General features: G+C 47.6%; 1 protein-coding gene across 2 annotated transcripts in view; it reads right to left on the bottom strand.

Annotated features, from left to right (window-relative positions):
- Positions 1-12,741, bottom strand: part of ATXN10 (ataxin 10) — an 85,353-nt gene that overhangs the window by 43,429 nt on the left and 29,183 nt on the right. For both annotated transcript variants that reach the window (XM_027854286.1, XM_027854285.1), the window contains exons 6-8: positions 7,003-7,083; positions 5,265-5,430; positions 538-646 (exon numbers count right to left, since the gene is read on the bottom strand). In XM_027854286.1, coding sequence (XP_027710087.1) covers positions 538-646; positions 5,265-5,430; positions 7,003-7,083 — 356 coding nt within the window. The remainder of the gene's footprint in view (positions 1-537; positions 647-5,264; positions 5,431-7,002; positions 7,084-12,741) is intronic.

Below are 12,741 nucleotides of genomic sequence, written 5' to 3'. Positions count from 1 at the left end.
CACACAGTAGGCCCACATGGCTGTGGCTATCCTCACACACAGTAGGCCCGGATGGCTCTGGCTGGCCTGACACACTCAGTAGGCCCACATGGCTCTGGTTGTCCTCATACACACAGTAGGCCCAGATGGCTCTGGCTGAACTCACACACACAGTATGCCCATATAGCTCTGACTGTCCTCACACACACAGTAGGCCCACATGGTTCTGGCTGTCCTCTCACACACAGTAGGCCCACATACCTCTAGCTGTCCTCACACACACAGTAGGCTCAGATGGCTCTGGCTGTCCTCACACATATAGTAGGCCCACATGGCTCTGACTGTCCTCTCACACACACAGTAGGCCCACATGGCTCTGACTATCTTGACAGACACAGTAGGCAGCAGATTTTTCTGACAATTTTTCTACTCAAAATTTGAGGACCAAGAACTGATGAATCCTACTAATCCATTTTGGAAAGGCAGGAGACTTGTTTCCCATTTGCCATGGATGGTGATCAGGTAACCAGTGACTTACACAGACTGATGTCCACTCACCAACTACTGTCTCAAGGAGCCCAGGGAAGGCTTGTAAGGAGCCCAGCAGTTCACAGTTGGCGGTCACTTCACAAAGGACATGGAGAAGCCTAATTGTGGCCAGGGCTTCCTGAAAAGAAAAGTACATGGGCCTTTAAATCTAAACACCATGATTGCTTCCTGTGCTCGCCACCTGATGACTCACTGCGCAGCCTGGGAAGCCGGTGTTTGCTCTACTTCAAGAAAAACAAGAGCGCTCTGAGAAGCCATCCGTGTTTAACAGACCCAAAGACAATCCTGCTCCCAGCAGCAGACGCCTGCCCGCCGCCATGAGTGCGGGATGAAGTGTCCTCGGCAGCACAGAAAGCTGAGTCGGGACAAGTCACTAGTCAAACGCAGGCAGAATAAAGGCCTGTGATTATGGCTATCTTTTGCAACCTTTCCCAGTGTGCAAGGCCCACCGGAAAGCTACAGATGCCCCATCTACCGCTGAGGTTGAAGCACTCTGGCTGTGAGAAGGGGCATTACTCTTGGGTAAATACGCACTTAGGATTACACAGGCAATATTTTGGTTGGTCTGAAAAGATGATCTTACTTGACAACGTAAATTGATCTAGCTACTCATCAATCCATCACTCTAAGACAGGCTCCTGAGCAAAGCAGCCTCGTGCCCAGGCTGGGGTCCTGGGAGTGTGAGACAGCCCCAGCCAAAAAGCCCAGCCCTGACGCTGGCCACAGGCTGGTGATACAACACCACCCAAGCTTGTCAACCGTCTCCAACCACAAATGGGGAAGACGGAGAAGGCCACTGCAGATGGCCTTCTCATTCCACATCTTTGTCGAGCGGCTAAATACCAGAACAAGTCAACGTACAGTTACAATCTTGAAATCGTGATCAATCATGAAATCACCCAAAGAGGGTGTGTGTGTGTGTGTGTGTGTGTGTGTGTGTGTGTGTGTAACAACTATACATCTTATGGGTCTCCAACACAGAAGACAATTAAACAATTTTTAAGACTGTTTTGGGTGTTTCGTGTTTCTGTGTCTCACTGGGTGGGTATGAATTGCGATGAATTATGTTTGGTGAAACAAGGTGGCCTAGACAAACCCCAATGAAACCTAGGCCTGACTCTCCATAACTGGCACCCTCCAGCCAAGCTCCATTGGCTCTACCAAGCTGGCGATGATAGGCATAGGAGGGAAGACCCTCGTCTCCTCTTTGACTTCTCTTCTCTATTATGGACAGAAGGACCCTCCCCAGGGCACCAGCGAGCAGTGGGGGCCAGAGCTGTGGAGCTGCTTGCTTGGATAAAGGCCGAGAGCCAGAGGCTCTGCTTTCCCCCCGAAACACCTGAGCATTCAGGCTTCACTTTGGGAATGTTCAGTACGAGAGAGCCCAAGGGCATGAGATACCAGGCAAGGGCTCCAGCAGACAGCAGGGCACTCGCCCTTCAGACCCAGAAAGTGGAACTGGGAAAAGAATGAAGCCAGAAACTAGTCAGACGAATAAGGAAACCTGCAAGGCCACGATGTTCAGAACTCCTGCTGGGTTTCCCAGGAGCGTCACACCTGTTTCAGCCACGGTAGGGCTGGCGGAGACCTAGGAGACTGCCTCATCTGACACCTGGGCCAGAGAAAGGAAGAGACGCGCCCAAGGTCACACAGCTGTCACGAGGCACAGCTGGGTTTGGAGCCGGGCCTTCTGACTGGGGCACAGGACGAGGAGAGATTCTGAGGACGGACAGACACTCCTCTCTGGTGCTCCCTCCCTGCCCGGAAGACAACAGCACACACAGGTTCTCATTCCTCCAAACACGACCTGAGGAGTGACTGTGGCTAAGCAAGGCCTTCAGCATGCGTGCTCCTTCCCCTGTCTCCCTCCTCCCTCCCTCTAACCATCTGGGGGAATCATCCCAAGGCAAGGCCAAGACCAAGGCGGCACGGGGCAGTGAAGTGCTCCTCCTGCTGGACACCACGGGTATCTGAGGGCCCTCTCCAGACACAGACTCCGGCCTCCTGCCACAACCACCTCTCTTACACAGACCTCCCTCCTCTGCAGTCATTCAAACTCCTTTGCCATTCTAGGCCACCCACAGCCCAGAAGCTCCCCACTATCCCTGCAGCTTCTTCAGGGCAGGGACAACCTCTCTTTCAGGCCTCACCTCTGCAAATGCCTTCCTCGTGGGATCTTGTTAGCTGTTGTCACGGTTGGGGACAGCTTATCCCTCTGCTAGAGGGCCTACTCTTATAGGAACTAAAACTGGCCCCTAGTAAACGTTCCTCCATTGGTATGATGGATGGCTAGATGATGGATGGATGAATGAATGGGTGAATGGATAAACAGATGGCTGGAGAGATGGTGGATGGATGGATGGATGATGAGTGGATTGATAGATAAACAGATGTCTGGATAGATGGTGGATGGATGAATGGATAAACTGATGGATGGACAGACGGATAGACAGATGAATGGATGGATAGACGATGGATGGATGGATAGATGGACTGATGGATAATGGATGGACAGATGGATGGATAGATGGATGAACAGACAGATGAATGGATGGATGATGGATGGATGAATGCATGGACAAACAGATGGCTGGATAGATAGTGGATGGATGGATAGATGGACAGACAAATTAATAGATAGATGATGGATGAATGGACAGACTGATGGATGGATGAATGGATAGACTATGGATGGATAGATGGATAGACAGATGAATGAATGGATAGAGGATGGATGGATGGATGGATGGATGGATGGATGGACTGATGGATAATGGATGGACGGACTGATGGATAATGGATGGACAGATGGATTGATAGATGATGGGTGGTTCGATGGATAGATGGACAGATGGATGGATGGGTACAGAGCAGGCAGCTAATAAACAAAGCAAACTGGACATCTTCCCATGCAGAGGGAAATGTGAGCTCACAGTGATCACTGAAGGATTGCAGCTATGTTCACAGACTACACAGACTGAAATTGGAAAGGGCCCTCCCAGGTCCCATCCTATTTGACTGAGAAGGTTGGGATACTTGGGAGACTCCCAGGTCACGTCAGCCACGAATAGCAGAGCAGAGACTGGGACTCTGCCCCTCTGTCTCTTCACCAAGGTTCTAACCCTTGTACCACGCTGCCTCCACATGGAGTACTCATGAGACCTATTATTCAAACTAAGAAAGTAGACGACAGCCCCCTTTAAAAGAAACGAATTTCATAAAAAGAGGTTTTCCTTGATTCTATTTTATCTGCTTCTTTAAAAAAATACATTTTTCTTGGTGCCTTTTTTCAATTTTAACATCCCCATCCTTTCCCCAGGATCCTCCCCCTCCCCTGCCAAGAGAGCCAACCACATAATAAAGTCCCTGGTTTGAAGGCAGGAGGAGGCAGGATAGGAAGACAGAGGGCCAGGTGCTCAGCATGGGAGCTGGTTGGCTGAAGTCAGCATCATTTGTGTCCTGTGGCCTTCAATGGAGGAAAGCTGTCCGGGTGATGGAGGTACGGGGAGAGCGTGGAAAGCCGGAGGGAGCCTGAGGTGCTCGGACTCCCCAAACCAGTGAGTGTGTTGGGGGCAGGGGAGGCCTGTCTGCTGGTGCTACAGTGGGGACCACCAAGATTATTCATTTATCCCACAAGCACGATGCCAGGCACGAGGGAGGGAGCGACGAAATGAGGAACAATTCTACTCAGGGGGAGGGAGTGGGTAGAGGGCACACGGCTTCTAAACACACATAAACAAATGCCGTGGAATCTGGGGGGAGAGAGCACCTGCCTCCAAGGGAATCGGCCAAGACCTCCCTGAGAAGGTGGCAGGGCAGACATGAGGAAACCTGCTGCTGAAGGAAGACGGGGGGATGGCTGAAAGGTCGGGGGAGGGGCAGGGGTCAGAAGGCCGTGTGACAGCTCTGGGTATTTTGGAGACCATCTCCGTCCAGGCTGAGTCTGAGACCCAGAGAGCAGAAATGACCCAGTGAATGAGGGAAGTGGTGCACTTGTGGGCAATGAGGAGACTGGTGTGAGACATGCCTCTGCGCAGAGGAGGCAGAGGGGCCGCGAGGGAGGGAGCATCTCTGAATATTACAGACCCTGGTACAAGGAAGAGCAGGAGGCAGGGAGGAGAGCCCAGGCCCCACAGCTCACTGTCAGGGCCTTTCCTCCTGCCCCTGCTGCTTCTCAGCCCCTGCCCTGAAGAGAGTGGAGGGGGGAAGGAAGAAAAAAGAAGAGACACAGCTGCTTCTGAAACAGGCTTTAAGAAAGGAAAAGGAGAAGCCACAGGAAAATGTGGACATTCAGAGGAAGGGGAAAAATCTTAATTTCCTCAATACAATCACTTCCAATTGGGGAGGGGGAGAAAGCCCCTGATGTGATCTGAGGGAAGATCTCAAGTCACCACCAAAAAGGACTTTCTAACAATTGGGACATCCTCCAAGGGAATGGACTGCCTCCTAAGGCAGTGAGTTTCCCACCACGCAGAAGCTGGAGAGCCCGCTGTAGGGGCTCAGGCACCCGCCCATGAGGCCGCAGCATCTCAAGTCCTTCCAAGCTGGAGACGTGGCACTCTAAGATCAGCAGTGGGCCCGATGGCAGAGGAGGCCAGGGCCAGGAGAATGGGAAAGGCTGGCACAGGGAGGCACCAGGGACAGTGGCCCAGAAATGAACACAAGTGGGAGGCGCCCTGAGCTGGCCTGGGCTACTCCCTCCCTCCTGCCCTCCCAGGGGCTGTCTGTACCCTGACCTCATCATCATCGTGCCCGGCTGAGGCAAGCTTCAGCACAGACTTGCATTTGTCTTGGAAGCTGCTTGCAACCCATTCAGCGTGCCTTAGAAAGGCGTCCAGTTCCTCTCTGGTCAGCGGTTCATCCCCCACAAGCTTGGCTACCATGAGATCGAGCAACATAACCCTGAAAAACACAAGGGAGAGAAGGAAGACCGTAAAGGGTCAGAGAGCTCTGGGCATCAGGGCTGATGACCCCAGAGAAGTCCCGAGTGTGAAAAGGATAACCCATTCTACAATTTCCTGTCTGAACCAATGAAGCCACAGTGGGCAAATCCAATTACCTTACCAGTGGCAGGAGCAGGCCTGGAGGCCCAGGGGTTTCTCTCTCTCCCCACCCTCATACTCTCACTCTCTCTCACATACCCTTCTGTGTGTACGTGTTGTTCCCCCCAGCAGAAGATCAGCTCTGTGAGGGCAGGGACTACGCTGTGTTGTCCTTGTGTGGCCAGCACCTCCCACAGCACCTCGCATATAGTGGGGCCTTGTGTGGCCAGCACCTCCCACAGCACCTCGCACACAGTAGGGCCTTGTGTGCCCAGCACCTCCCACAGCACCTCGCACACAGTAGGGCCTTGTGTGCCTAGCACCTTCCACAACACCTCGCACACAGCAGGGCCTTGTGTGGCCAGCACCTCCCATAGCACCTCGCACACGGTAGGGGCTGAAATGTACTGAATTTACTAGTAACACTAAGAAGGAAATTTCTCCATTTTCAGAAGCATCCACAGAGTTAAAATCTTTGATCACAACCAACCTCACTCTTTTTCTGTCTCTCCAGAATAAATCCTCTAAAAAATAGGTGGATTAAAATCACAGAATTCTGGGGTTGAATCAAGTTCTGCTAATTATTATGGCTGTAAACTTTGGCGAGTGACTGATTCTCTCTGGACCTCAGTTTCCTCACTTGTAAAGTAGCAGTCAGACTGGAAGACCCCTCCTCCAGCTCTGTGGCCTGATGACCTCGTGAGTCACTGTGTCAGAGGGGATTTCTGGGAACATCTTGTCCAACCAGACCCCTAACAAGTGCTCTACCAAGAGGTCATGCAGTGAAGACTGCATGGCTGAGTTCAGGGTCTGGGAGCCACACTTCTCACGCCCATGCGGCCCATGGCTTCTCCAAGGCAAAGCCCCTCCCTGCTACACCTCTGTTGAAGGAGGGCATGCAGCCAGGGCCCATGTTATCATTTTACCCAGGTGGAGATCGAGAGCCAGAGGAGGGATGTGATTGGCCCATGACCCATCACACAGAGGGGCTCTGAGAAGAATCAGGACCACCCCCAGGTCTCCTGAGCCCCTCTTCTAGGGTTCTTCCCGCTATCATGCAAACAGGTATTCCATTTGCATCTTTGATTGAGCTATCTGCAGGGAAACTACAAAGTCCAGGACAAGCACAGGGTGTGCCTGGTGAAGGGAAAAGCTGGGCAACCAGGCACCAGCAAGGACAAACCCAAAGCAGGAGCTTGAGGGCTCACCCTTCCTGAGTAATGGCACCAACCTGGACTCAGCACCCCCCCAACCCCTGCCAGCTATGGCAAGGATGTAATGTTAACCAGCCAATTTAAAACCATTACTGACAGAGAAACACGTACTTAGAGACCCTGAGCCAGCCCGAAACCACACCGTTTTTCAATCATGCAAGCAGGACACTCTCTATGGAATGCTAACTACTCAAAACCACACTGGTTTGGGGGCTCACCTTTCTGGGTTGCTCAGCTTGGCATACATGGATTTCACCAGTTCTGGGCTTTTCAGCAGATAGTGGGAAATGATCAGGAACCTGGGAAAAGGAGCGAAATTTTGTTACTAGGAACGGTGAAGCGTGCAAAGTCCTCAGGCACACAAATGCGCATGGGGTCACTTCTGGGGATCACGCCTTGACGCTGTAGTTAAAATTGCACACGCCCTGCCCTACAGCCAACTGGCCTGTTCCATAGTGCCCTTCCTACCACCAGGCCTTTGCTGATGCCGTTCCTGCCCTGGGAGAAGGTCCTTCCAGCCCATCTCTGAGCACTGAGGTTCTCTCCAGGCCCTGTCAAATCCTCCACCTTTCCCAGAACAAGACCTTACCCTGTCCTCCATCCTCCCAGTCCTTGGCCCAGAGCCCCAGCCTGGGAGGGCCTACTGTGTGGAGAGCTTAGGGCTGTGCCCTAGGAGATGGAGCTGAGATGAGGTCCAGCCCTGGCCTTCATGGCACTTACATCTAGCAGGGAGGTGGGGCCCCACACATTACAAGAGGTCTAAGGAGAAAGGCTGGAACCCCTTGGAGGAATCTCAGTGGGATCTTTGAAGGAGCTGGCATCTGAGCTGAGCTTGAAAGGATGAGAGGATTAGTGGAAGGAGAATGCAGGCATCTGGGCCCAGGGCAGATGATGAGCCAAGGCATGGCCAGGTAACAATGGCTCAACAGCTCACTTAATTGGACCCCAGAGGATGAGAAGGGTAGAGCCATGAGATGAGCCCAAAGTGGCAGGTAGAGACGGCCTTGAATGCAGGCAGAACATTCAGATCTCAACTTGGCAAATCACAGAGCCACTGAAGATTTCTGGACAAAGAATGCCATGCCAGTGAGTAGGCAGGATGGAATAGAACAGGCAGAGTGGCTGCTGTGATGATCCAGAAGGATCAGGATGATCCTGGGCTGGAAGCAGCAGGAAGAGACAAGAGTAGAGGGTGGGTGCTAGGTCTGCATCTCAAAAACCAAGGAATTGGAAATCCAAAGGATGCCCATCCATTGGGGAACGGCTAAACAAGCTGTGGCATATGATTGTGATGGAATATTATTGTGCCATAAGAAATGACAAGCAGGAGTAAGTCTCTCTCACCCTCCCTTATTGACCTCTGAAAGCCCAGAAAATATTACCCCAGGAAAAACCCTGGGACAGCTGAAGCAGCAGAAAGACGAGGTGCAGCAGTCTTGTAGCCCAGGAAGCTTGGGGAATTAATGGGAAAGGCCCCTCTTGCTCTGGGGGGAGGGAGAGCAGTACAGAACGGGAAGTGTCCCACCAAGCTAGCAGAAAGCCCCACCTCAGCATGCCAGGGGGAGATCCTGAGCTCCAGGTACTGGAGCACGCAAGCACCAACACCAGGACCCCCAAGTGCCTCATTACAGGAAGGGGAACCAGTGGAAACTGGCTTGGAAAACCACCACATGCCACAGCATTCTCCAGCAGCCAAGTCTTCCAATGCCTCAGTAAAACTCTGGGCAGCACAACTCCAAGAGGGAAAGCTCCAGGTGGAGAAGCATCCCGCAGCAGGGAAAGATCCTCTGCAAGGCCCAGGTGAACAGGAGTCAAAGAAAGGAGTGCAAAGCTCGGGTGAGCAGGCATCTTCCAGGGGCCAGACTAACCCACCCTACCCCTAGAGCTCCAGTGTTGCTGATTCTAGCCCAACACCAGGTAAGCTGCCAGAACCCTACAGCCTCCAACTGCCAGCATCTCAGGCTCCAGCACATGAAGCCAGTGAGCAGGCCCCAGGATCCCAGCACAAGAAGCTTGGGTCAGTAACCCCTGCCCTCCAGCAGGAGAGCTCAATTTTTTTTAAAGGGCATGAAATAAACAAACACCATGAGTAAAAAGAAACGTACAATGACCATAGATTCTTATTATGGGGACAGGGAAGATCAAGGCAGAAATTCTGAAGAGGACAACATTGTCAACAAACCCACATCTGGAACCTCAAAAGGGAATATGAGCTGGTCTGAAACCCAAAAAGCCTTCTTGGAAACTTGGGAAAAGAAATGAGAGGTATGCAAGAGAGAGTCAATAGCTTGGAAAAGGAAGGACAAAAATTAACTGTAAAAAACAAGTCCTTAAAAAATACAGTTGGCCAACTGGAAAAAAAGTACACTGAAGAAAACAACTCCTTAAAAAGCAGAATTGCCCAAACAGAAAAGGAGGCTCAAAAACTCACTGAGGAAAACTCCATAAAAAGTAAAATGGGTCAAATGGAAAAGGAGGTACAAAATCTAATAGAAGAAAACAATTCATTAAAAATTAGAATGGGGCAAATGGAAGCTAATGACTCTATGAGAGAAATAGAATCAGTCAAACAGAAACAAAAGAATGAAAAAATAGATGAAAACCTCATCTAAAATACCTCATTGGTAAAACAATTGACTTGGAAAATAGATCCAGGAGAGACAATTTAAAAATTACTGGTCTACCTGAAAATCATAATGAAAAAAAGAGCCTGGACAGTATCTTTCAGGAAATCATAAAGGAAAACTGCCCTGAGGTCCTAGAACGAGAGGGTAAAATAGTCATAGAAAGAATCCACAGATCACCTCCTGAAAGAGATCCCAAATTGAAAATGCCAAGGAATATTGTAGCCAAATTCCAAAATTACCAGATCAAAGAGAAAATACTGCAAGCAGCCAGAAAGAAACAATTTAAATATCATGGAACCACAATCAGGATTAAGCAGGACCTTGCAGCTTCTAAATTAAAAGATGGTAGTGCATGCCATAAGGCAAAGGAGCTTGGATTACAACCAAGAACCAACTACCCCGCGAAAATGAGTGTGATCTTTCAGGGGAGGAGATGGACATTCAATGAAATAGGGGACTTTCAAACCTTCCTGATGAAAAGACCAGAGCTCAAAATGTGATCTTCAAATACAAGACTCAAGAGAGACTTAAAAAAAGAGGGCACCTAGGTGGTGCAGTGGATAGAGCACCAGCCCTGGAGTCAGGAGGACCTGAGTTCAAATCTGGCCTCAGACACATAACACTTACCAGTTGTATGACTCTGGGCAAGTCACTTAACCCCCCAATTGCCTCACCAAAAAAAAAAAAAAGACTTAAAAAGGTAAACAGAACAGAATAAAAAACAACAGCAACATGTTATTAATAAGGGCAAACTGTTCATATCCTAACAAAGCAAGATGACACTTGTACCTCTTGAGAACTGTATTGTTATTACACCATTTTAAAGGGGTATACATAGACAGAGAGGGTGGGTATAAGTTGATTTTGATGTAATGATAAAAAAATCTAATTAAGTGGGTTAAATGGATCTAAGTAAGTGGATTAATCTGATCTAATTAAGGGATTATACTGGGAGAAAAGGAAAGGAGGAGGCAGACAAGGGTAAATTACTTTACAGGAAAAGACACAAAAACCTATTACAGAAGAGGGAAAGCAGTGAGGGAGATGAGCATTGTTTGAACCTTACTCTCATCAGATTTGGCTCAAGGAGGGAATAACATAATCAGGTATAGAACTCTAACAGGCCCTATAGGCAGTAGGAGGGAAAAGGGGAAGAAAAGGGAAGGGGATAGAAGGGAGGGAAGAAGCAGTAAGGGTAAAGGGGAAGAAAAGTGAGGGAGCTAATAGAAGGGAGGAGGGACTGAAGGAGGCACTAGTCAGAAGCAAAATACTTGTGAGGAGGGAAAGGGAGAAAGGAGAAAGAAAAGCGTAAACAGGGGGGAAATAGGATGGAGAGAAAGACACAGAGAGTAATCACCACTGTGAATGTGAATGGGATGAACTCTCCCATAAAATGGAAGCAGATAGCAGAGTGGATTAAAAACCATAATCCTACCATATGTTCTTTATAGGAAACACATTTGAAACAGAATGACACACACAGGGTAAAGGTAAAAGGCTAGAGGAGAATGTATTATGTTTCAGCTGTAAAAATAAACAGGGGTAGCAATCCTGATCTCAGACAAAGGGAAAGCAAAAATAGATCTTATCAAAGGAGATAAGGAAGGAAGCTACATCCTGCTAAAAGGCACCATAGGCAATGAAGTAATATCATTACTAAACATATAGGCACCAAGTGGTATAGCATCCAGATTCTTAGAGGAGAAGTTCAGGGAGTAACAGGAAGAAATAGACAGCAAAGCTATACTAGTGGGGAACCTCAACCTCCCCCTCTCTGAACTAGATAAATCTAACCACAAAATAAACAAGAAAGAAGTTAAGGAGGTGAACAGAACATTAGAAAAGTTAGATATGATAGACCTGCGGAGAAAACCGAATGGGGATGGAAAGGAATATACTTTTTTCTTGGTGGTACATGGCACATACACAAAAATTGACCATGTACCAGAGCATAAAAACCCCATAATCCAATGCAGAAAGGCAGAAATATTAGATGCATGCTTTTCGGATCATGATGCAATAAAAATTATATGTAATAAAGGGCCATGGAAAGATAGACTAAAAAATGATTGGGAACTATAAAATCTAATCCTAAAGAATGAATGGGTCAAACAACAAATCATAGAACAATCAATAATTTCATCCAAGAGAATAACAATAATGAGACAACATACCAAAACTTATGGGATGCAACAAAAGCAGTTCTTAGGGGAAATTTTATATCTCTAAATTACATGAATAAAATAGAGAAAGAGGAGATCAATGAATTGAGCATGCAACTAAAAAAAAAAACTAGAAAAAGAACAAATTAAAAATCCTCAATTAAATACCAAATCGGAAATACTGAAAACCAAAGAAAAGATTAATAAAATTGAAATTAAGAAAACTAATGAACTAGTAAATAAAACCAAGAGCTGGTTTTATGAGAAAATCAATAAAATAGATAAACCTTTGGTTAACTTAATTAAAAAAAAGGAAAGAAGAAAATCAAAATACCAGTATCAAAAATGAAAAGGGTGAATCCACCACCAATGAAGAGGAAATTAAAACAATAATTAGGAACTACTTTGCCCAACTGTATGCCAGTAAATTTGACAATCCTTAGTGAAATGGATGAATATTTACAAAAATACAAATTGCCCAGATTAACAGAAGAGGAAGCAAAATACTTAAATAACCCTATCTCAGAAAAAGAAACTGAACAAGCCATTGATGAACTCCTGAGGAAAAAATCTCCAGGGCCGGATGGATTTACAAGTGAATCCTATCAAACATTTAAAGAACAATTAATTCCAATACGACACAGACTATTTGGTAAAATAGGCAAAGAAAGAGTCTTACCAAACTCTTTTTATGATACAAATATGGTGCTGATACCTAAACCGGGAAGAGTCAAAACAGAGAAAGAAAACTATAGACTAATTTCCCTAATGAACATAGATGCAAAATTTTAAATAAAATATTAGCAAAACTCAAAAAAAAAATAAAAAAGAAATGACAAGCAGGATGATTTCAGAAAAACCTGGAAAGACTCATACGAACTGATACAGAACCAGGCGAATGTTGTACACACCAACAGCAACATTGTAGCAATGATCAACTGTGAATGAATGGCTATTTTCAGTGATGCAATCACGACCAAGACAATCCCAAAGGGCTCATGATGAGGCCGACTATCGGCCTCCTGAGAAAGAACTGATATTGACTGAATACAGACTGAGGCACGCTGTTCTCCACTTTTTCCCCCTTTTCTTCGAGTCTTCTTTTATAAAATGACTAATACAGAAATGTTTTACATGATTGCACATGTATAACCTGTATCTGACTGTT

This window comes from Vombatus ursinus, unplaced genomic scaffold (assembly GCF_900497805.2).
Source record: "Vombatus ursinus unplaced genomic scaffold, bare-nosed wombat genome assembly UNPS02010394.1, whole genome shotgun sequence".
Lineage (NCBI taxonomy): Eukaryota > Metazoa > Chordata > Mammalia > Diprotodontia > Vombatidae > Vombatus > Vombatus ursinus.
Note: the sequence above shows the minus strand (reverse complement) of the source record. Positions and strands in the feature narration are given on the sequence as shown.